The following is a 25,829-nucleotide window of genomic DNA, read 5'->3' on the forward strand; positions in this document are numbered from 1 at the left end:
CTTCTCTGAAAAAAGCCACCTCCAGCAGTACCCTGCCCTTTGGTGCCATGGTGTGGAATTGGTTCCATGTTGCCTCTGAAGGACAAGCCCCCAACATCACTACAGCATAACAGATTTGCCTTAGAGCCAAGCAGTGATCAGATCCAGCCCTGCACAGTTTGAGATCACAGATTGAATCTGTATTATCTGTTCATTTGAAAAGACTTGAAGTTGAAACCAGTATAATTTCTTCTGCCCAGACTGCAACTATACCATAGGACAAAGAAGAAAAGAAAGGAAGAACATATCACCTGAAATTGGGGGCGAGGGTAACAGAATAAGTTCGTTTTCCAACCCACTCTAACCTAATGTATTTAATCTATGTAGGTTCTTATACCCTGTCCAGTGTCATGGTCTCTAACGTGTTCTTCAGGAGTGCTTTTTAAAAATTTACGTGCATACTGTGAGATTTTTGGGAAACATTACCCACAGTTTCAGGAAAGAGATTATTAGATTATTTATTTCTGCTTGCTCTCTATCTGCCTTCCTATAGGTAACAGTCTTTCCAGCTGTGCTGAATGTGCTCTGATCACATGGAACATTGAAGTCAAATTAAATAGAGAACACCTAGTCAGAGTTGAATTACCACTTCACAGTAGCGAATAAAGGGCCTTCCTGACATTATAGACTTTTCTTCATGGCCATGATGTACGCTAATACTGAGACATTGTATTTGCCCATGCAGTCTTCCCATCCTCATATTAAGTGAAGAGAAAAGTCACCCATATGGCTAGCTGGAGCAGCAAACCAGTTTTAGCTGCTGCTAGTACTGGTGATGTTAACTGTCGTTACTTTTTCATTAGCTTCTTTAGCACTCCCTGATCCCTGAGGACATCCTTTTCAGGAGTCATACATAAGCAACATAGGGGAGTTGGAGACAAAGAAGTGGAGGAGGATGACCTGATCCTCTGCTTTATGTTTGTGTCAATACTTTTCTGCTGGTTCCTCTTTGATCTTTTTTACTTGCACCTATATCAACCAAACTTTATAACACTGAGGCGCACATTTGCAATTTACGTTTGCAAATACCTGCCTTCTTTTGGGGGTCCTGGAATGGAAAGGTTCTACAGAAGTGCAAAGTACTATCATTATAGGCACGCACTCACACACATTACTTACACTTCTGAAGTCTTTCAATTCCATTTGTCCTACTGTCTTTTTACATAGGAGCTCTGTGCAATTCCTTGGAAGTTACACCGTAGATGACATTTTAAGTCTCCTTGTGTGTAATTTTACCATTGTGTTTTTAGTAAGAGGAGCTATTTTTTTTTATTTCAGTGGCAGATTTGCCAGAAAGTATATTGTTAAACAAGGTGCCCAAAGTGCCTGTCTGTCTGTCTTTGCCCTTTCTAATGTACCCATCACCATAGTGTGTACACAGCACTGACTCTGTTAGTGGAAAAGTGTCACAAACATTTCACCTCCCTTAAGAAGAAATGGGTTTTTTAAAGCCAGTGGTTGAAAGGGGTAAAGCATTGTGGGAGTGGGCATTGTCACTAAAGATTGGGGACTAAGGAAAGTATGTGATCTTCAGGGAATGGGATGTTGTTTATTTTTTCGGGTGGCTCCTTACAATCCCTCTTTTGTTCCAGAGATGGACATTCAGATTTCAGGCTCTCAACTGGCAACTCTTCCTCCCCCACTGGAGCAGTCTTTCTCATTGGCTGCATGTAAAGTAAATGGGAAAGGCTGCTGCAGTATCACCACATTATTCCAGCCTTCATAGCCTCCTGCATGCCAAGGCATTTTGAAAAGTAACATTCCACACTCCTGGTGGCTGCTCCATTATAAAGACATGGAGATACTAAGGAAATGGCCCAACTTGATGATCACTTTAGATAAGCTATTACCAGCAGGAGAGTGGGGTGGGAGGAGGTATTGTTTCATGGTGTCTGTGTATATAATGTCTTCTGCAGTTTCCACAGTATGCATCCGATGAAGTGAGCTGTAGCTCACGAAAGCTCATGCTCAAATAAATTGGTTAGTCTACAAGAAATTATGTTAGCTCTGGATAGTCTTGATATCCATATAAATATAGAATCCTTTTTTACATCTTTCTTTATCTTGGGGACTTCATGTGTCAGTGAGTTTACACAGTCTAATTGCACATTGAAAGAAAAGGAGTACTTGTGGCACCTTAGAGACTAACAAATTTATTTGAGCATAAGCTTTCGTGAGCTACAGATCTGATGAAGTGAGCTGTAGCTACGAAAGCTTATGCTCAAATAAATTGGTTAGTCTCTAAGGTGCCACAAGTACTCCTTTTCTTTTTGCGAATACAAACTAACACAGCTGCTACTCTGAAACCTGTAATTGCACATTGTAATTCCTTTTATCAGTTTTTCATTTCTCCCCCTTTTAATTTAATTGAATGTTCCCTTGTCCTTGTGTTATGAGGCAGGGAGGACAAAAGTAATACTCCAGAGTTGTACCGACAATACAGCTTCCTCCTACTCCTGTTGCAGTTAATAAGAATTGCTTCTTTAGAACAGAATTTCTCCCTGGGCATTTAAATTACACCAGCCAAAAGTACACAAATCTCACATTAGCACCCGCCACCCAACTTCCATTCACAAATAACCATTTATACATTGAGTTGTGGGATTTGTGGATGTAGCTGGGGTTCCTGTGGGCTCAATATAGACATTTGAAATTTTAGCCCTTAAATTACAGCTTGGAGACTAGTCTGCATAGTTGTGTGGTATAAGCAAGACAAAAGAAAGGCCCTGGTAGGCTCTGGATGTTTTAGCTCTATGGTAGTATATCATTTATTTAGAAGATAATTGCCGTTTAGGTGGTATGAGCACACAAACTGGAGGATTAGCAACTATTCTTATGTTGCCATCACTCAGTAATGAGACTATGACATGACACACACACCAAATCAGCCATGAAATAAACATAAAAAGCTCAAGGCTCACTTGCAACAGATTGCACAAACTAGATGCATTTTTTCACTTCTGTTCCAGCATACTGTGAGTGTTGCCAATACTACAGCATCACATCAGCACTTACCCAATGTAATCAAGGTAAAACCAGAGACAGTTTTCTCCTAAGGACAGCACAATACCTTCCTTGTCAGAAGCTGAACACAGAACATATATTTGAAGATAAATCTTATCTCCACTACCAGTTCCTTCATTAGGAGAAGTGAGAAGATTTGTAATGGTTTCACCTTTGCCATTTATGACATCTGCTGTAAGTGAGCCTTCCTTGAGTATTTTTAGATCAATAGTAGTTAGGTGTGCCAGTCATGTTCCAGCCTCATTAGTGTGTGTGTGGCATCCCTCAGTACTTCAGAGGATGACACATTGCTCTTCTGAGCACAACTTCAGAAAACTTTAGAAAATGACAAGATAAACCAGGTCAACATGAGTTTTGAGTATTTGTTGTTTTTTTGTTGCAGTTAATTTAAAGGTTGTCTGGAAAATTATATTAGACAACATGAACCCACATATAGGAATATAGGCACATGCTTTTGTAGTTGGAAGACCTACCTGCTATTCACGGCCATCATTTTAGGCAATGCCACTTGTCTTATAGCAGATAGAATAATCATAGGTTTCAGAGTAACAGCCGTGTTAGTCTGTATTCACAAAAAGAAAAGGAGTACTTGTGGCACCTTAGAGACAAACCAATTTATTTGAGCATAAGCTTTTGTGAGCTACAGCTCACTTCATTGGATGCATGAAGTGAGCTGTAGCTCACGAACGCTTACGCTCAAGTAAATTGGTTAGTCTCTAAGGTGCCACAAGTACTCCTTTTCTTTTTGAGAATAATCATAGAGTTTTCTTTCTTGTTCATAGCACCTGTGACACTCTCAAAAGTCCTTTTGAGCGTGGAGAGAGGCGATAGCTAAAAGAAAACTCAGATAACCCTACAGGGCTATAAAATCATACCATTTTTGCATTCTGTTCCTTGGGACTTGCAATCTCAGCCAGTTAGAAACCAGGGCTCTTACTTTTCTCTGGCATTTTTCCACTGGAATAATTATCCCTCTGAATGGTCTTTCAGCACTGATGTTCTTCACTCAGCCAACCGTTTTGTGATGGTCATCTAAATGGCCTTCCATTTATTTTATGCATCCTGATTAAAAATAAAATATCTTTCAGACTGTTGATTGTTCTGTCATAAGCTGTTTTTGCTTAGAGAGAGTGACAATGATGTTCTTCAGACAATACAGAAAGAAATTGCACACATTCTCAATGGTGAATGTTAGCATATATACTCTGTCGACTTCAGTGGATTCCTTCCAGTTCACTTCTGGATGTAATTCAAGGTGATGTAAACCCCTGTATGGCTTAAGTCCTGACTGTCCAAGAGACCACATCTCCACATCATCTTGTCTAGGCCAGAGGTTCTCAAAATGGGGCTTGTGCCCTGCTTGGGAGGGCAGGCAGGGTTGGGGGCATGAAAAGCTTGAGGGAAAAAAAACTTACTGTGCACATTCAGAGCTGGGTGGCCAGAGAGCCACCACTAGCAGCAGTGGAAAAGTAAATGATCAAATATGTTTGAGAACCACTGGTCTAGACAAGAAAGTTGTACTGATTTAACTAAATCAGTTTAGAAATGGATGTAAGCTAAATCAATATCGTGCCAGGTACTATACAAAAACAGAATGAAAAGACAGTTCCTGCCTGGAGACACTTACAATCCAAATATAGGACAAGAGACAACAGGTGGATACAACAAACAGACAATGGGAGTTCAAGGAGACTGGTCAGCATAAAAAGCAGTGGTCACAGCACACATCAGCCACCTTACCATTGTTGAATTTTTGTAAGCAGCTCACAATATTGCTAAATGTTCTCATGATTTTCTCACAAGTCTTGCAATTTTCTTAAAGCCCTGGTTCCTGGAATCAGCTTACTACTCAATAATATCACCTTTCATTTCTTATTTTAAGTATGTTTCTAGCTCAGTGTAAACTAGTGGGTGGGAATGGAAATAAAGCTTGAAGTTTCAGTGCTTTTAACGCTCTTCTTTCCTCAGGGCTTATTATCCACCAGTCACAAAACCAGAAAGAAAATCAACTGAAAAACCACTAGGCAGGAATTCCCCAAAGGCCTCCCTGGCTTTAGTCATCCACAAAAGGATATAGAAAATCTTGAGTCCCCTTCCTTTTATACTCTGCCTGGTATCTTGATATGAGCAGCCAAGACACTTACCCTCTAGAGGCTGCAGCAGCTTACCTTGTCCCACTCAGTCTCAGTTTTCTGACTGGATGCTATTATACTCTTCCTCTGAAGAGTCCGCACAGATAAGTACAGAGAACTCACCCTTATATGTTCCATATAAATGCCTTATCAAAGAATTTATAACACTAAGCCTTTATCATTGCTTCTTCATTTATTACTAGTCTAACTTTTATTAGTTTCTCACTGCAGTAACATCAAGCGAGGAAGGAATATATAGACTGGCCTATTGATGAGTGTCAAAAAAATATCATTTTTATGTAACAAGAAATAAAAGAACCGATCTTAAAGCAATCACTTCTCCCAGGACCATTGCTTAGTTAAAGTTGATCTGTAAAGGATCTTAAGAAAAATTGGACTCGTGCTGTGTTTTACTTCTTTATGATTTATAAAGAAGACTGGCAGATCTTTGTTTGTTTGCTTTTGGGGGAGGGGTGTTTCCTGCTCATCTTTTAATTTAAGAATATCAGGAATGTAAAGTCTGGTCTTATTTGCTTTGTTGGAAGCCCAGAGGTAGGTAAAAAATATGTTTATTGTGAGCTCTTAAAACTTTAAAACCTTAATTGAAAGGTATGGAATCTTTAACATAGACTTCTTTCATTCAAAAATATTCATTAGGCATTGAAGTTAAATAGGAGTTAGCAAAAACAAATAAAATACAAAGAATTTTATATAGCCTGACTTAAAATCCCATCACCTCTTACCAGCTCAATTTTTACTCTCCTGCTTCTCATGATATCATTTACACAGGCCCTCTAGTCATCACAGTGTCTTTGAAAAAAGAAGAAAAAAAGACACACACCCAATTTTTTCCCCCTTTGTATGTCACTTTTAACTTTCATGATAACTTATTACAATGCTAAAGGTGGGCAGATTACAAAGCAAATTCAAAACACTATGAATTCTTTTGCTTTATGGCAAGCATAGCTGAATTTTGTCCGTGCCTTACTGGGTGATGAAATTGAATCAGGGAACAATTTTGGTTATTCATAACAGTCAAGATAGGAATTCTTTTATACTTTTCCCACTAATGTGAATAGCGAAATCACCTTTCGAAATGTGTAAGGATAGGAATAATGCCAATAATAAATACCTTTTGTCCAGTGTGCAGTGGCACAGTGAATTGGGTCATGTTAGGCTTAGTCTGCTACCTAATGCAATGTAACATGGCAGATAAAATAAATCAAATATATGACACGCTATTAGACCTGAAAGATGATAGCTCTTCTAAAGCAACTGTGATGACAATGTTTCAGTGCTTATTTCAAGTGGTTCTGTAAATCAAAAATCTTTGAAACTAAACTAGTGCATATTTTAAAGGCTGTGAAACAGTGGGCAGAATTACAGCGTATGCTTATTACTGATTAAGTAATTTCTTGAAACAAAATCCAGCTAAATTTTGTGTTTGTTTCATGCAGCATTTGGTACATTTTTCATTTCTGCTGAGTGCTGTCTATAGACATTGGCATGAGTGTCTGAACTTGAGTGAGATATTCTTCCTTTATTATCATGGCAGTGAAAGGCTCATAATGTTTCAGTGGTAGATTTTCAGTGGTACCTGGCATAATAGCTTCCTGTTTGACATAATTTTAAGTTTCATAAGTAATTATTAAATATAGTGTACTCACCAAGCAGTAACTGAAAAGTACGTTAGACCATTTCTATGTTGAAGTAGAAATTTTTTGTTTATTACAATAAACTCCAAGAAGGGATCTAACCTATTTTCATATGCTTATTTGCCTCAACTTACTGTTAATTAATTCTTGAATATTTAGATTATAGACAACTTTGGCCTTAAATATGTGAATCTAGTCATAATCTTTTAGTAATGAGCAAGGGTTTGCTAATAAAATGTATCCTATTGGAAAACCTAGAGAGCCTATTCTCTTTAATTAAAACTTTATTATGTTGATTTTTTTTTTGTTTCTATCCTTTTTGCTTTATGTGAATCTGCATACAGGGCTTATTTTGTAAGCCGGGGTGTAACTCTACAGCGCTCTTGCCTGCTGCTCATTAAGTCTCCATGTGGATGCTGCTTCCGTGTACTAAAAGTTCCATAGTTTGAAACAACAGCAGATCAAAGCACACTACAGAACTTTCACTATGTGGCAGCAGAATCCACATGGTCACTAAGTGAGCCATAGGCTAGAGTGTTGGAGATTCATACCCCAGCTTGCCATGCATTAAATCGCCATATGGACAAGACCTATAATTCTTTTGATATGTTACATTTGTTTCTGTTTTGTTAAATAACTGTAATTAAACCATTATGAATGAATGGTTTCATAAAAGATGGAGGTGTCAGGCATAGCTCCATAGTTAAGGATGAATTGAATTTTGCACTTAAAGCAGGGATTGAACCTCTTCATTATATATGAAAAATGCAGCATTATCTTCTTCACACTTACAGCAAAAAGAAAAGGAGTACTTGTGGCACCTTAGAGACTAACAAATTTATTTGGGCATAAGCTTTCGTGAGCTATAGCTCACTTCATTGGATGCACTTACAGCAGTTACTCTATGAATACAGAATGAATTTTCTGAAGATTTACAAGTAAATCTTTAGTTTAGGAATTAAAGTTAAGGTAGGTGTGTTTAAGAAATTTAGCACCCACTGTCAGACCTTTTCATTTGTCCAAATGATCTCAGTAACAGAATAGCACAGACACGGATGGAGAAATTTTCAGTTCTGAAGAATAAAAGTGAAGAATTACTATTAATCCAGGCAGGGGAAGAGTATTCAATGTAGCCTGTGCAGAAGATTTCAGTGGGTTTTAATTATATGGGAAGTTTTTAAGAGTCTGATAGAGCAGAGTTAAGGTTATTTGGGTGCTCTCACTGTGAATTTTCATACTATAAGATGTATGGATTTCTTTTAAGTTTAACCAGTACTGTGAATATCCTGAGTTTATAACACTTGGTTTTGGGATAATTACAACATCCCTGTAATGCAATTTCCTCTCAATTACTGATATGTGCTCTCAACATTTTATTTTAATATAGTTTTTTGTCCAGGAATATGAATAGCATTAAATGGGAATTCAGATGCATGGTTTATATTTATATTTTAGGTGGTACATGGAAAAATTAATACTTACAAACTGGAATAAAAACACAAACATTTTGTTGTTGTTTTCTCTTTAGCCCACAGTATGTGAACGGGAGCTGTGTGTTTTTGCTTTCCAAACTCTAGGAGTAATGAATGAAGCTGCAGATGAAATTGCCACTGGGGCTCAGGTACAGCTATATAATGTTAATCATGTGTCAAATTTTGTATAGCACATCCAATAATTTCTATTAATCCATTTTTACTAACTTTTTTCATATCTCTGCTCTTTGCTAACTCTTATGTACTCCTTCACAGTGTGTAGAGACCAGCAGAGATGTGATTACATACTTTACTGTATGGGCAGGATATTTTAAAGGTGTTCATTAGGTAGTCCCCAACTTCTGCTCCTGTTGAAGCCTATGGGACGTTTACCATTGATTTCAATGGTGGCAGAGTTAGGCCAATGCTAAGTGCTTTTGAAAATTGCATTCTTTCTTCTGCTGAGTTGAATTTGGTCACCTGGTTAGGTGAAATGAACTGGACTGTCCATTTATCTTCTTGGAGATACTTCCTTTTTTATCTTAAAGAGCAATTGTTACTCTCAGGCAAATACTAAGCCCTCTTCTTTTCATGGTGTTGGGATACAGGTGTCCATTGTACATCTGTTGTTTTGATTATTAAATAACAGTGGGCACAGTATTGATCCATTGTTACTATACTGTTTTCTTCTCTCCATTGAGAGGAGCAGCCCTTTTAACAAAGCTTTGTTTTTTTACTCTAAATTTGTTTGTAAGTACTGGCAGGATATGCTCCTTACCCTGTAGTTATTTATTTTCTTCAATATTTTTCTTCAGAAAATCCAATTAAATTGTATCTTCCGAGTTGTCTTTTTATCATATTTTATTAAAATTATTTAAGAACTTTAATAAGTTAGGGCAATATCCATTACAAAGCCCCTGGGGGCTGAGTGAAGTATTACACACTGGTTGCTATATTCTTCCCATGATTTCCAAAAACAGATGTATAGCAGCCTGATTTTCAAAAAAGTGAGGACCCACTGGCTTCGATTAACTTTAATTGGTGCTTCTGAGTGTTCAGCACTTTTGAAAATAAGGCCATTTCACTTTGAAGCCTAGATTTAGGTGTCCGATTTTGAAATTCTTGTCCTCTTCCTTCTGTTACCCTTTCAATTAATACCCTAAGGTGACCCTCACTAGGTTGCAATTCCCAAGACTCTCCCTGGCTCCTTTTTTAAAATCAGGTGCTGTACCAAACAGTCATCAGAAACAATTACCTGCTCCTTGGCTATGGCCAAAGAGCACACGCAGCACATCTCTTGAGGGAAAGAGTGTAATGGCAGCTCCCCAAGTCCTCAGCATGCTTTGTACTGGCCTGGTTTCCTGGTTAATTTAGAGCAGACTTCAAGATGCTCTGAATTATACCAACTGCCAATGGTCCCAGAGAGAATCAGTGAGTGGTTAGTAAGTTCAAGGCATGTCCTCTTTCCCCATGCCATGCCAATATGCCAGGAGCAGGGTGGGGAGTGGTATAGGAGTCATGACTCTGTCTCTACACATCTAGAAGGTGTTGCTATACTGGGGTGATCCATTCTTGGGTAACTAGGCCAACTTTAGAACCCAAATTCACCATCTGTGTGGCATAAAGCAGCAGCACTACACTGCACTGGAGAATTTGGGCTACTGCATTTAAAGATTTAGGGTCTGATCCTGCTCCCAGTGGGAGTTTTGCCATTGACTTAATTGCAAGCAAGATTGGCCCCAGAGCAGATATCCTGAAATAAAATAATAAATCAAGTATTTTCATATCCACTAAAATCCAGGCTTATGCAAAAAGTAGAGTAAAGCAGGATTTCTGAGGATTGGTGCCAGAGAGATAGATTAGAATTTCATTAGGAGTTTGGCACCTAACTCTCTTAGGATATGTCTACACATTGAGCTGGGGGTCGAGGAGACACATTCACGCTAGCTTGCTAATGGTGAGGCCTCATCTGGAATACTGTGTCCAGTTTTGGGCCCCCCCTACAAGAAGGATGTGGAAAAATTGGAAAGAGTCCAGCGGAGGGCAACAAAAATGTTTAGGGGACTGGAACACATGACTTATGAGGAGAGGCTGAGGGAACTGGGATTGTTCAGTCTGTGGAAGAGAAGAATGAGGGGGGATTTGATAGCTGCTTTCAACTACCTGAAAGGGAGTTCCAGAGAGGATGGATCTAGACTGTTCTCAGTGGTAGCTGATGACAGAACAAGGAGTAATGGTCTCAAGTTGCAGTGGGGGAGGTTTAGGTTGGATATTAGGAAAAACTTTTTCACTAGGAGGGTGGTGAAACACTGGAATGCGTTACCTAGGGAGGTAGTGGAATCTCCTTCCTTTGAGGTTTTTAAGGTCAGGCTTGACAAAGCCCTGGCTGGGATGATTTAGTTGGGGATTGGTCCCGGTTTGAGCAGGGGGTTGGACTAGATGACCTCCTGAGGTCCCTTCCAACCCTGATATTCTATGATTCTATGAAATAGAATGTATCTGTGGCAGTATGGGAGGAGCTAGTTGTCCAGAGTTCATGCTCATCAGAGACTCTAGGTGCGTACTTACGCTACCATAGCTGCACTTGATTTTTAGTGCCCTAGCTCAGTGAGAGCTAGCACAAGTATGTCTCCTCACACTGGGAATCACACTGCCAGCTCAAAGTGTAGACATACCCTTAGGCTACTTTGAGAATCAGCACAAATATCTAATTTTGAAAAGTTCTCCATGTCTGTAGGTTTTGTAAACTGGGAAGAAAATCGAACATCTTAATATTTACTGTGGATTTTAAACTTTTCATTTTAAACCTGGGGGAGGGAATTGCTAAAGTAGCCTTCTTGTTCAGGGCATATGAAGTATCCAGTTATTTCAATTGCCAGAATAATTTTTATCAGAAGAAGATTGTTCATTCGTGCCAAGATAGCAGAGGAGGAGAAGGGAAAACAGTGTGACTCACTAGTGTACATTCCTTCTGTCTTTCCTGGTGATTCTCACTTTCATTCTGCTTTTCTAAAGGGAACTCATTTTTATTTCCCTGGAGTGATCGGATATGATAACTTTTAGAACAGCTTGAATGATGAGTCAAGATACAGTCCATCTGGAATGATCGGAGGAATTACAAGCGCTTCTTAAACAAAACTCATCTCATCCTTAACCTTATTTTCAAATTATGAAATTTCTGATGCAATTTTTATTTAAAAATGTTAAAAATGTTAAAAACTGTTAAAAATGTTACATGCACAAGCACATGTACATGCAGTAACCTGGGGCCAATTCCAGGAAATCAGTGCACAGCACAAACATTCCAAGCTATGCTGTAATCTCTTCAGAGGCAAGAACGAAGAAACTCTCAGCCTGGGCCATGAACTGTTCCACTATTGCAAATCTACAAGGCAATACTTGCCATGGTTTTTACAACTCTGTTCTACAGGGGAGCAATGACCTGTGGATCTATGTAGTGCAGATCCACCAACCCTGTCTTTGCACCCCTCCCTCATCCCATTCTTGCTTCATCCTTGAGAAAGATTGTTAGCTGTTATCTGCTGCATTGTGCACAGGTATGCATACCCCCTGAAGAGCTTTCTTCCTCCCTCCTAGTTTTGCTGCATCTGGGGACTCCACATATGTACAAGAGGAATTAGGATTTGTTCCATGGTAAATCAATATACTCTGCATTACAGTATGTTTAGGACCAAACCTTTGTCCCATTTTGGGAGCTTTTATAGGATTTGTACCTTAGGGCCTGATCAAAAGCTTATTAAAGTGAATGGAAAAATTTCAGTGGGCTGTAATTAAAGCCATTAGTGCTTTAATTTCAGCAGTGTTTATACTTTAGAAACACAAAGTTTTTAATTAAAATGTTCTTTCCTGCTTGTGTATAATATAAATGCACTGTATACAACAGATGGGTTTCTGTCAGTAGATGAGATGGCTTATCAATTTTCTTGATGTACCGCTTATTCCTCCACCGTATGACAGACATTTGTCAACTAAACCTAAGTTTCTTCTCAAGTAAGATTGGTGCAACATAATATTTATTTAATACTTGGACTCCGCTTATTCACAAAATGCCTCAAAACCACTGTAGGCCAAATTGTGCATTATAGAAGATCCTCAAACATACAGTAAAATGCATATTTTTGAGATGAGAAATATCATTAAACCCATTAGGGATCTGGAGGCAATGATTCAGATAGCTCATCTAACATGTAGAAAAATATTTTATACCTGAACAAAATGCAATCTATTATTTCAAGTTTAGGGTACAGTTGTGACTTGGGCTACACTGCCATGCAACTGTATAACTTGTAAAATCAGATGCTACTGTATATCCACAGCCATATTGTACAAGCTATTCAGTGAATAAAGCTAGTGAATCTGAGGCATTGTGTTCCACAAAGATTTTCAAAACTGGGTTAAGTCGAATTTCAAAAGATGCAGACTAAAATATGAATATGAAATCACTCACAGGCAGCTGTTATTACAAAATGCGGAATTACCACTCCTATGACTTATGGTTTTCAACAAATATTCAAGCATTGGAATTCAATCATTGGTATAATAATTAAAGACACAACATCAAAGAAGAAAATTCTATGATGCAGGAAGACAGAAGATAATTCTGGGGAGAAGAATAGATTATTGAATCTCAAAATAAATAGTTTTCTGTGAAAGAGACATTTCTTTATGTATGATTTTCTTTATTTCTAGGTGGTAGATTTATTAGTATCCATGTGTCGATCGGCACTAGAATCACCCCGGAAAGTTGTCATTTTTGAGCCATATCCTTCTGTAGTTGATCCTAATGACCCTCAGATGCTGGCCTTTAATCCAAGGGTAAGTAGTTGTCTCTTCAACAGGTAATGTTTGCTTTTAGTCATGTTTTAGATTTCAAAGCCAGGTCCAATTCCACAGGATAATGTGTCTTCACACTGACAGATATAGATTTAAAATACAGTATATGTACAACAGAGTAGCCATGGAACCTGTGAAATATTTTAGACAATATAAAATGTCATTTTGAAGCTGTCTAGAGGTAAACTTTCAGTCTTCCTGTTTGTGGGTGTAAATTGTGGATGCAAAATTTGTTTATCTGGGAGCATATTATACACATCAAAGCAAAGTTCACCTTTGGGAAAATTTAACCATGTGGCTCTAAATCTGCTTATTTTTATTTTACATTTCCAAAGTTCTTGTTTGTAAAATGATTATATTCTTAAAATATGAATTTTTTAAATAATGATTATATTTGAAACATTTGTAGTACTTTTCATCTTCAGAGAGTTCCCAAGCAATAACTAACAAAGTAAAAGCAACGAGGAGTCCTTGTGGCACCTTAGAGACTACAAATTTATTTGGGCATACGCTTTCATGGGCTCCCAAATAAATTTGTTAATCTCTAAGGTGCCACAAGGACTCCTCGTTGTTTTTGCTGATACAGACTAACACGGCTACCACTCTGAAACCTAACAAGGTAAAGAATATTGCCTACTATACAACGGTAGACCTTTCTATTCATTTTGAATGAAATTCACTTCTTGCAATCGGAGGGCTTGCACAAGACCAATGCAACCAGCACAGCATTTAAATCCCACTGAGGTCCTATTTTAACAGCTTAAGTGAGAACTATGGACCCTCTGCATAAGGGTAAATTTCACCTTTTTTGTACAAAGGCCAAACAGTGGCACACTCGAATTTCCTAGGGTTTTTAACTGATTCATTGCTGGCCCTTCACTCCACTCAATCTGCTGCCATGTTCTGTTGAACAGCAACAGAACCTGATATTTAAATAACTGTCAGACCCATATATAGTTATTAACATTTGTTGATAAATTGGTCTTATTTACACAGTGGATTTCCTTGTTTACAGTGGATTCTAGTGAATTTAAACGAAAGTTACTGGTGTCAGTTTGTCTTCCAGACTTTTCCTGGGTTGTGGATGAGTTGATGTGTAGGATGGAAGAAGAATATTGGATATAGAGATATGAGAAGGCTTGGCTGTCGGTCATTTGGTCTTAATTGTTGTTTTATACCAAAAGTATATGAACTCAGAGCACTGAATTAGTATGTTTATATATAAAAGAGCCCCCCCCCCAAATTAATGTATTCATTTATTTTACATTATATCAGAAGAAGAATTATGATCGAGTCATGAAAGCATTGGATAGTATTACTTCTATTAGAGAAATGACACAGGTAAGTATAAGTCTTTTAGTATCTTAATTGTAATTTATTGAAGGATGTACCTGTTTTTATTTGTTGCTCTTTTGGGGGATGAGGGTGGTGCATGGCATTGTATTTTTATTTTTGCTGCCGAGCTGCAACAATATAAAAATATGTGTTAAAAATAACAACCTGCAGTATCTAGACAGTGACAAAATAAAACTGATGAAACAGAATTCTGGTCACTGGAAGCTTAAATAAGAGATACTATCTGTGGAATAGAACATTGTAACAGAATAATGGCCAACTGCTGCTTCATGCATTTCAGGAAATATCAAGACCAAGCCAAGTCTTTGATTTTTCAAAGCAAGGGTCATTGATTTTGTGACACTGTACTATGGTGATGGCTTTATTTCTATTATAACTAGAACTTTGTTCATTTAAGTGAAATTGAGAGGGATTAGGAGCCAGGGTTCCTGTGACTTAGATCATGCAGCTCCTGAATACCCACTTCAGGCCTGATTTTGATACCTTTGTACACGACCTTTGTTGAGTAGTACTTTACTTCACAAGTGGTCCCATTGATGTTACCTGATTACTAGTAGTGCAGCACCACACTGTTACCATGCTGTTAAATAGATGTAACCTCACCAAGGTATTATAAAGCTCAGTTAATCTAAGTTTGTACAATACTTTTAGATTCTGGAATGAAAAATGATGTGTTTACAAAATACTATCATAATTTTAGTATAAGAATTAAGCTATTATATTGCACATTGTATTATCAAGTTGCCATTTTAATACTAGGATGAAGTATAATTATTGTGGGCTGAGTAGATTTAAAGGGTTACTTCATGATCCTAATATAGTCAGTGGGAGTTTTCAGTGTGAACATTATCTGGTCCAATATTGATTTCACCTATTTAATACCATAAAGCAGTTAAAATAGCTATGAGTGAATTACCACAGAGTACTTTAGAGAGGCTTTGTTTTACTGAAGGTCCAGTCCAGTTTCCTAATGTCAGAGCCAAACACTACTAGATGGCCTCTGCTGTTCTTGCTGTGACCAACAGTCTTAGCTCCAATATATTTGTTCTGAAGCTAAGTGTAAGCTTATAAATTCTACCTAAGGGAGGATAATTGCTGTAGTAATTCTTGTTGTTGTCAAGGCAGTTATAACTGTTCAAGGCTAAATGTCAGTAAATCTGTGATGATGAATCCAATGTATTCATTTATTATAGATGGAGTTACGTGTAATGTAATATATACAAAATTTTAACCAGCAGTAAAGAGCATAATTACTGTTTTATAGGCGCCATATTTGGAAATAAAGAAGCAGATGGATAAACAGGACCCGCTTGCGCATCCTCTTCTGCAGTGGTATAGAACTGACTTACATTAAGATAACAATTATTTCAGTACCATGTTGAATGAATAATCATTTTATTATTTTAAATTTGGTATTATCTGTCCCTAAGAATTAATATTGGCATTTACAATTATTGGCATTTAATTTTTTTTCTGGGAGCTTTTAGGATCTGATCCAAAGTCCACTGAAACCAATGGAAAGACTCCCACTGACTCTAGTGGACTTTGAATCAAGCCTTTGACCAGCACCACTTAAGTAGAATGTATGTGATTCATAGGCCTTCAGCTACCCTCTGTCAATGGCCTAGAATAAAAGTGTATTGTTTATCCCATTTGATACATACGTTTATTTATTTTTCTTTATTTCAGGGTTATTTCTAGTAATAGGTCACATATTGTGAAACTACCAGTGAACAGGGTAAGTTTGGAGTTATTTTCTTTGTATATTAATATGGTGGGATTTCAGAATCACTCAGCATTGTTTTAACTTTGTTCCCATTTAAGTCAGCAGGACCATTACCGTTAACTCCAGTGAGAGCAGATTCAGGTCAATGCTGAGTGCTTTTAAAAATCTCACTTGTGATGTGTGTGTGAGTGTGTTGTTTATTTGTGTGAAGAAACAACACAGCCTTGGTAATATCTGGTTAATTTCTTTAGTATTCATCCTGCTGTTCTCATTCATTACTTCAATATTTCACACTAATATAGATCCTTTTGAACACTTTGTCTCTTTAGGATGTGTATTACAGATGTAGGGGTGTATTAAAGATAGTTTAGCATGCATGCACACAAGTAGGTGTACTATAAAAAGGAATCAGTAGCTATGGCACGTGGAAGGGATTCTTTGAATTGAGTTGTTCATTCCTAAGTACAGTATTATGCCTCTGATTTTGTTTAAAATACACTGAATGAATCTGTGGCCTTTCAAATCAGAGTCTTAATTCAAAGCCACCTGAAATGCTTTCTGGAGTGGCTCACGACCATGAGTGCCTAATTCAGGGCAGACTTTCAAAAGCAGAGCAGACACCCCAAAGTGGTGGTACATTCTATAAATAAATTTCATCAACCCAGTACCAAGTGTGAACTCCCAAAGTACTACAATAGTCTTATAATAGAGCCACAGGCAATCCCCTTAGACACTCCAGTCTATCTTGCCACCCAGGCAAGCTGGACTAGATGATAAATGGTCACTTACACCAAAAATCACAAAGTATTCCAAGTTACACCCAGTCCCAAGAGACCAATCACTCACGCAGGTTGATTTGCATCCTAGATCTCACTCCAAAGACAACGCTGGTAGCCATTTCTTTTGTAAACTAACTAAGGGTTTATTAGCTAAGAAAAAGAATGAGAGTTACCGAAAGGTTAAAGCAGGTAAGAATAGATGTACAGTTGAGTCACAGTTTGTCATTCTAAATGGGAGCTGAGATGTAGTAATCTCCGTTTTCCAAAAGTCTCCTGGGGCTACTCAGAATTATCTGGGGAATCTCTGCCTTGTCATTCAGTTATTCTGCCCTGTTAGAATCCAAACATTCCAGAGATGAAGAATTTTTCCTTGTGTCCATATTTTCTTCTCACAGAAAACAAGCTGGCAGGGTCACTACCCAAGTGGGCTCTTTGAGGGTGAAAGAGAGAGGAATGCACTGCAATTAAATACCCACGGCTGGAGCCTGGGCTCTAGACCCTGCGAAGTGGCAGGGTCCCAGTGCTCGGGCTGCAGCCTGAACCTGGAAGTCTACACTGCAATGAAACAGCACCTGAGTCAGCTGGCACAGGCCAGCTACAGATTTTTATTTGTAGTGTGGACATACCCGTAGAGTCTTTGATCTCTGATTATCATACACAATGGCCACTTGCCTTCAAATGCACAAGAATGAGCACTTTCCTGTTAAAGTTCTTCATTTGTGTTACACAAGGCTGCTTTCTTCTTCGAGTTGCTCATGTTGATTCCATTCTAGGTGTGCGTGCGCCCACATGTGCGGTTGTCAGAGATTTTTGCCTTAGCGGTATTCGTAGGGCCAGCAGTGGCGCTCCTTTAAGTGTCATGCCCATGCGTTGGTATATCACACGGCGCAAGCCCTATGCCCTCTCAGTTCCTTCTTACCACCCGTGGTGGTTAGTCGGAGCACCTTTCCTTGCCTAGGAAGGGCTAGCGGTTTCGTCTCTACTGACTTAGAGCCTTAGGGCCTTGTAAATAGTTTGTTGATAGTAGTTAGTGTTAAGTAGTTAAGTGTAGTTAGTAGTTAGAAGTTAGAGTCCAAGCAGGGACTTTGCCCCAGGCGGGGCATGCCCCAAGCTCCCAGGTTTAAGACCTGCGTGGACTATAACAGACCTATGCCTGTAAGTGACCTCCATAGCAGCTGCCTCAAGTGTTTGAGGGCATCACATGTGAAGGACAAGTGCCATATTTGTAAGAACTTTCAGCCCAGGACTCAGAAGGAGTGGAATATTCATTTACGGGCTATCTTCATGAAGTCTGCCCTTCGTCTGGCTTCCGAGCCGACCCGCCAAGACTTGCCAAGTACCTCGGCCTCAGGGCGCAGTGCGTCCCTGGCACCAGGGTCTGCCCAGCACTGCTCCCCATCACCAGTGTCCAAGAAGAATGTAAAGAAGTACGGCTCCCCAGCACTAGGAAAGAAGGGCCCTGGGAAGGGACGCAGTTCGGGCCACCTGGCCAGTCCAGAGCCACATGTCTGTGCCTCCCCGGAGCCCTTAGCCCCTTAAAATGTCCACCACCGACTCCCAAGAGCAGAATAGGACCCAACCCCTGGCGGCACCAATTCTTTTCCAAGCTCCCCCAGGGCCGAGAGAGCAGAGGCCTCCGCCTGCACTGCTGATAACACGAACCTCAGGAAATGGCAAAAGCTCCCCACGAGGGCAAGCTAGCCACTAAGACCCCTTAGGGGACAGTGAAGCTCCACTGATCCCCTGAGGTGAGATAGTGCTCTCCACTTCCACGCCGCAGATCGCCGGAGTCACAGCCCAGATCCTCTGGGGCTTGCTCTTGGTCACCAGCACCGCGATCGCGGTCCCTGCTGTCTCAACACGGATCACCTAGAGGGATACACTCGTCTCCATACTACTGGCACCGTTCATTCACCCGCCGGTCGTCCTCTCAGCTCAAATCTTGGTCGCCTGCTCCAGGGGAGCGCTCCCCATCATGTCTCGAGACCCACTGGCACCGGTCCCCTTGCTCTGGGCACCGGTTTCGGGCGGCAACAGTTAGCAGGCAGACTCAGGCATCGCTGGCCCCAACATGGCCTCCAGATGGGGATTCCTCCAATACGGAAGGGCAGTTCAGCCCCTCGCCCAGACTCCACTGATGCAATTGGGCTCCCGAGGCTGCCTCGATGTCGACGCCTTGATGGCATGGGCAGTGACCAGTGCAGTGTCCTTATTGGAGCACGTGGGAAGTGCCGGTCATGGTGATGCCTTCCTCGCACCACTCAACTGCCACCATCTAGGAGCAACAGCTGGCGGCACCGGACTCGGTTCATGAGGTTGGAGGTAGAGGAGACAGTGCCCACCCCAAAATTCCCCTCTCCCCAGGGGATGATGCCCCTAAGCCTCCCACAGCTGTTCAATCATCATCCTCATTCCTGGATGAGGTGATCGCGGGACCCTCGAGTTCCAGCTCCCCAGACGATTTTAAGGAACCCCAGACCCTGCTTCAATGGGTGGCCGAGAACTTGGGCCTAGAGGTGGAGGAGATGGCTGAGCAGGCGGATACCTTGTTCAATGTCCTCTCGGCCTCTACCCCAGCACATGTCGCACTACCAGTATATGACGGTCCTAAAAATTGCCAAGACCCTCTGTCCATCCCTCCCACCTCCAAAAGGACTGAAAAGAAGTACTTCATCTTGACCAAAGGGTTCAAGTACCTTTATACCCACCCACCTCCGGGCTTGCTGGTTGTTTCTGCGGCCAGTGAAAAGGACAAGCAAGGCCACACTAGTTCAACTCCCAAAAATAAAGAGGCCAAAAGGTTGGACCTTTTGGGGAGAAAAATTTATTCAACAGTCAGCCTGCAATTCCGGGTGATGAACCATCAGGCCCTCTTGGCCAGGTGCAGTTTTAACTTATGGGATTCCCTCTGTAAGTTCAAGGAGTCCCTCCCTCAGAGTCTGGCCCAGGAATTTGGTACCCTGGAGGAGGAGGGCACCGTGGTGGCTAGATGCTCCCTCCAGATGACATGTGACACATCAGGCTCGGTGGCCAGTGGTCATGGGGCACAGGTCCTGGCTTCAGACCGCTGCCCTGTCATAAGAGCTGCAGACCTCTATCCAGAACCTCCCATTTGATGGGAACAGTCTCTTTTCAGTGCAGACTGATGCAAGGCTGCATGGATTGAAGGACACTCAGGCCACCCTTCGCTTGCTGGGCATGCATACGCCACAGTCTGCTCAAAAGCAGTTCTGGCTGCCCCCACCGCCAAGGCCTTGGCAGCCTCGTCAAGGGCCTGCAAGAAGAAGGAATAGAGACATAAGCTTTAGTCGTCGCTGCCCTTCCTCCTCCTGCTCACCCACTTGGCCCAGCAAAGCATCCCAGGAGCCAGAAGCATTCATTTTGAAGGTGCACTCAAGAGCAATGCCCCAGTCAATTCCCAGATCCACCTTGTTCTTTCCTTCACTGTCTTCATCCCTACCATTCAGCCTGGTTTCAGGTCACCTCGGACCACTGAGTGCTGGATATAGTTTCTCAGGACTATCCCCTGCAATTTTTGGCCACCCCTCCCTTCTACCCGCCACTCTTCTCTGTTCCTTTTCAGGGACCCTGCTCAAGAGCAACTTTTTGTCCAAGAAGTCGAGAACCTCCTGGATCTTGGGGCAGTGCAGGAGGTTCCTCAGGACATGAAGAGAAAAGGGTTCTATTCCCGCTACTTCTTAATCCCAAAAGCAAAAGTGGGGATCTCAGACCCATTCTGGATCTGCGTTGCTTCAGCAAGTCTGTCAGAAAGTTGAAGTTTCGCATGGTCTCCCTGGCCTCCATCATCCCCTCCCTGGATCTGGGAAACTGGTATGCCACCCTCGACTTGAAGGATACTTATTTTCACATTCCAGGGTCACAGACGTTTCCTCGATTTTATAGTTGGTGGATGCCATTTTCAATTCACGGCGCTATCCTTTGGCCTGTCATCGTCCTTGAGGGTGTTCACAAAGTGTATGGCGCCAGTGGCTGCTTACCTGAGATGTCAAGGGGTCCAGGTCTTCCCATATCTCGACAAATGGCTCATCAATGGCAGGTCTCAGGAGCAAGTGCAAAGGAGCCTCAATCTGGTGCATTCCACCTGCCGCAACCTGGGCCTATTGATAAAGGAATCCACCTTATTGCCTGTCCAGCGAATAGAGTTCATCAGGGCAGTTCTCGACTCCATGCAGGCCAAAGCCTTCCTACCAGAAGCGTGTTTTCGAGCCATGTCGGACCTGATCTCCCATGTAAAGAACCACCTACTCACCATGTCTCAGCTGGCGTTGGACCACATGGCCGCATATACATACGTGGTCAGCCATGCTCAGATCCATCTCCAGCCTCTGCAAGCGTGGCTCATGTCAGTCTACGTCCCCAAGAGACACAACCTAGACTGGGTAGTTAGGGTGCCAGGCCACATCAGATCATCCCTGGATTGATGGTTGGACCCCAGGTCAGTGTTGGAGGGAGTCCCCTTCGCAACCCCGTTCCCGTTGCTTACCCTGGTCTCTGATGCTTTGGACCTGGGCTGGGGAGCCTACCTGGGCCAGCTGAGCACCCAGGGCCCCTGGTTGCGGGACATTCTGGCCCTCCACATTAACGTCAGGGAGCTCAGAGCGGTTTGCCTGGCCTGCTAGGCTTTCTTGCCCCACCTGAAGGGCAAGGTGATGCAGGTCCTGACAGACAATACAGCTGTGATGTATTTTATCAACAGGCAGGGTGGTGCTAGGTCTTCGGCCCTTTGTCAAGAAGCTCTCAGCCTTTGGCATTTTTCTGTGCGGCATGCCATTCATCTGATAGCAGCGCACCTGACTGGAACCAGGAACGTCTTGGATCACCTCAGCAGGACCTTTTCATCTCACCAAGAGTGGTCACTCCGTCCGGAGGCGGTCATTATTATCTTCCGGAAGTGGGGAACTCCCCAGGTGGACTTGTTCGCATACCGTCAGAACAGGAAATGCCTTGTGTTCTGTTCACTCTGGAGGATGGACAGGGGTTCACTGTTAGACGCTTTCCTGCTCCAGTGGTCATGGGCGCTGATATACCCCTTCCCGCCAGTGCCATTGATCCACAGAGTCTTTGTGAAGACCAAACAGGACAGGGTAAAGATTATCCTGATAGCCTCCGAGTGGCCTCGCCAGCACTGGTTTGGCACCCTGCTGGACCTTTCAGTAGCTGCCCCACTGCAACTGCCTCTTTGGCTGGACCTGCTATCCCCGAACTGTGGCAGTCTTCTGCACCTGAACCTGGCGGCGTTGCAGTTGACAGCATGGCTACTGCATGGCTGAATGCGGAGAAGCGGGAATGTTCAGCCCAGGTTCAACAGGTCTTGTTGGATAGCAGAAGAACGACTTACCTGGCTAAGTGGAAAAGGTTCACATGCTGGGCTTCAGAACGATGTATCCAGGCCTTGCTGCAGGTGATCCTGGATTATTTTCCACACCTCAAGATCCAGGGCTTGTCCCTGTTATCAGTCAGGATCCACATGGCTGCTGTTTCGACTTTCCACCCTCTTTTCCAAGGCAAGTCGGTCTTCGCTCATGACATGACGGTCCGTTTTTTGAAAGGTCTGCAGTGTCTCTACCCTCACATCCAGGACTGTATCCCTCCCTCTCATGCTGTCGAGCCTCAAGGGGCCTCCCTTTGAACCTCTGGCTTCCTGCTCTGTTCTCCTTCTCTCGTGGAAGATTTTGTTCCTGGTTGCGGTAATGTCCGCATGCAGGGTGTCTGAGATCAGCGTGCTTACTTCAGAACTGCCCTATGCGTTATTCTGTAAGGATAAGGTCCAGCTGCGGCCGCAGCCAACATTCCTGCCCAAGGTAGTTTCCCAGGTTCATACCGGACAGGACATACTTACCTGTCTTCTTCCTGAAGAAATTGGAGGAGGAGCGCTGGCCTTCTACATCAGCAGGACTGTTATGGGGCTTATTCCTTCACCCACTCGCTTCCCTGGTCCTTCTCGCATGAACAGAGAGCAACAATACCCGAAGTCCAAAGGTGCAAACAATTCAATGTTTATTGGGGTGAACTTCCAGCAAGCATGATTCCAGTTTCCTTCCTTAGTGTCCCCTTTCCCAGCTATGACACCACATAGCCTTACCTGTGTCCCTGTTCCCATTTCCCCCCCTTAGCAAAACATGATTCCAATTTCCACACCCTCATTCCCTGTTCCCATTCCCCCCCCACACACACACACTTCCTGATTGACTGCAGACTGTATAGTAAAACTTGAGTTCTGCTTAGCTGTACCTTAACCAATCATTTTACTGAAATTTAACTAACCAATCCTAGCATATTGTAACATAGAATCATAGAATATCAGGGTTGGAAGGGACCCCAGAAGGTCATCTAGTCCAACCCCCTGATCAAAGCAGGACCAAGTCCCAGTTAAATCATCCCAGCCAGGGCTTTGTCAAGCCTGACCTTAAAAACCTCTAAGGAAGGAGATTCTACCACCTCCCTAGGTAACGCATTCCAGTGTTTCACCACCCTCTTAGTGAAAAAGTTTTTCCTAATATCCAATCTAAACCTCCCCCATTGCAACTTGAGACCATTACTCCTCGTTCTGTCATCTGCTACCATTGAGAACAGTCTAGAGCCATCCTCTTTGGAACCCCCTTTCAGGTAGTTGAAAGCAGCTATCAAATCCCCCCTCGTTCTTCTCTTCTGCAGACTAAACAATCCCAGCTCCCTCAGCCTCTCCTCATAAGTCATGTGCTCTAGACCCCTAATCATTTTTGTTGCTCTTCGCTGGACTCTTTCCAATTTATCCACATCCTTCTTGTAGTGTGGGGCCCAAAACTGGACACAGTACTCCAGATGAGGCCTCACCAGTGTCGAATAGAGGGGAACGATCACGTCCCTCGATCTGCTCGCTATACCCCTACTTATACATCCCAAAATGCCATTGGCCTTCTTGGCAACAAGGGCACACTGCTGACTCATATCCAGCTTCTCGTCTACTGTCACCCCTAGGTCCTTTTCCGCAGAACTGCTGCCTAGCCATTCGGTCCCTAGTCTGTAGCGGTGCATTGGATTCTTCCATCCTAAGTGCAGGACCCTGCACTTATCCTTATTGAACCTCATCAGATTTCTTTTGGCCCAATCCTCCAATTTGTCTAGGTCCTTCTGTATCCTATCCCTCCCCTCCAGCGTATCTACCACTCCTCCCAGTTTAGTATCATCCGCAAATTTGCTGAGAGTGCAATCCACACCATCCTCCAGATCATTTATGAAGATATTGAACAAAACCGGCCCCAGGACCGACCCCTGGGGCACGCCACTTGACACCGGCTGCCAACTAGACATGGAGCCATTGATCACTACCCGTTGAGCCCGACAATCTAGCCAGCTTTCTACCCACCTTATAGTGCATTCATCCAGCCCATACTTCCTTAACTTGCTGACAAGAATGCTGTGGGAGACCGTGTCAAAAGCTTTGCTAAAGTCGAGAAACAATACATCCACTGCTTTCCCTTCATCCACAGAACCAGTAATCTCATCATAAAAGGCGATTAGATTAGTCAGGCATGACCTTCCCTTGGTGAATCCATGCTGACTGTTCCTGATCACTTTCCTCTCCTCTAAGTGCTTCAGGATTGATTCTTTGAGGACCTGCTCCATGATTTTTCCAGGGACTGAGGTGAAGCTGACTGGCCTGTAGTTCCCAGGATCCTCCTTCTTCCCTTTTTTAAAGATGGGCACTACATTAGCCTTTTTCCAGTCATCCGGGACTTCCCCCGTTCGCCACGAGTTTTCAAAGATAATGGCCAAGGGCTCTGCAATCACAGCCGCCAATTCCTTCAGCACTCTCGGATGCAATTCGTCCGGCCCCATGGACTTGTGCACGTCCAGCTTTTCTAAATAGTCCCTAACCACCTCTATCTCTACAGAGGGCTGGCCATCTCTTCCCCATTTTGTGATGCCCAGCACAGCAGTCTGGGAGCTGACCTTGTTAGTGAAAACAGAGGCAAAAAAAGCATTGAGTACATTAGCTTTTTCCACATCCTCTGTCACTAGGTTGCCTCCCTCATTCAGTAAGGGGCCCACACTTTCCTTGGCTTTCTTCTTGTTGCCAACATACCTGAAGAAACCCTTCTTGTTACTCTTGACATCTCTTGCTAGCTGCAGCTCCAGGTGCGATTTGGCCCTCCTGATATCTTTCCTACATGCCCGAGCAATATTTTTATACTCTTCCCTGGTCATATGTCCAACCTTCCACTTCTTGTAAGCTTCTTTTTTATGTTTAAGATCCGCTAGGATTTCACCATTAAGCCAAGCTGGTCGCCTGCCATATTTACTATTCTTTCGACTCATCGGGATGGTTTGTCCCTGTAACCTCAACAGGGATTCCTTGAAATACAGCCAGCTCTCCTGGACTCCCTTCCCCTTCATGTTAGTCCCCCAGGGGATCCTGGCCATCTGTTCCCTGAGGGAGTCAAAGTCTGCTTTCCTGAAGTCCAGGGTCCGTATCCTGCTGCTTACCTTTCTTCCCTGCGTCAGGATCCTGAACTCAACCAACTCATGGTCACTGCCTCCCAGATTCCCATCCACTTTTGCTTCCCCCACTAATTCTACCTGGTTTGTGAGCAGCAGGTCAAGAAAAGCACCCCCGCTAGTTGGCTCCCCTAGCACTTGCACCAGGAAATTGTCCCCTACGCTTTCCAAAAACTTCCTGGATTGTCTATGCACCGCTGTATTGCTCTCCCAGCAGATATCAGGAAAATTAAAGTCACCCATGAGAATCAGGGCATGCGATCTAGTAGCTTCCGTGAGTTGCCGGAAGAAAG

General features: G+C 42.4%; 1 protein-coding gene across 2 annotated transcripts in view; it reads left to right on the top strand.

Moving 5' to 3' along the window:
- PARP8 (poly(ADP-ribose) polymerase family member 8) overlaps nt 1–25,829 on the top strand; it is a 162,864-nt gene that overhangs the window by 117,092 nt on the left and 19,943 nt on the right. For both annotated transcript variants that reach the window (XM_037902774.2, XM_007052818.4), the window contains exons 15-19: nt 8,379–8,471; nt 13,033–13,158; nt 14,452–14,517; nt 15,797–15,864; nt 16,222–16,270. In XM_037902774.2, coding sequence (XP_037758702.1) covers nt 8,379–8,471; nt 13,033–13,158; nt 14,452–14,517; nt 15,797–15,864; nt 16,222–16,270 — 402 coding nt within the window. The remainder of the gene's footprint in view (nt 1–8,378; nt 8,472–13,032; nt 13,159–14,451; nt 14,518–15,796; nt 15,865–16,221; nt 16,271–25,829) is intronic.

This window comes from Chelonia mydas, chromosome 5 (assembly GCF_015237465.2).
Source record: "Chelonia mydas isolate rCheMyd1 chromosome 5, rCheMyd1.pri.v2, whole genome shotgun sequence".
NCBI classification, from domain to species: Eukaryota; Metazoa; Chordata; order Testudines; family Cheloniidae; genus Chelonia; species Chelonia mydas.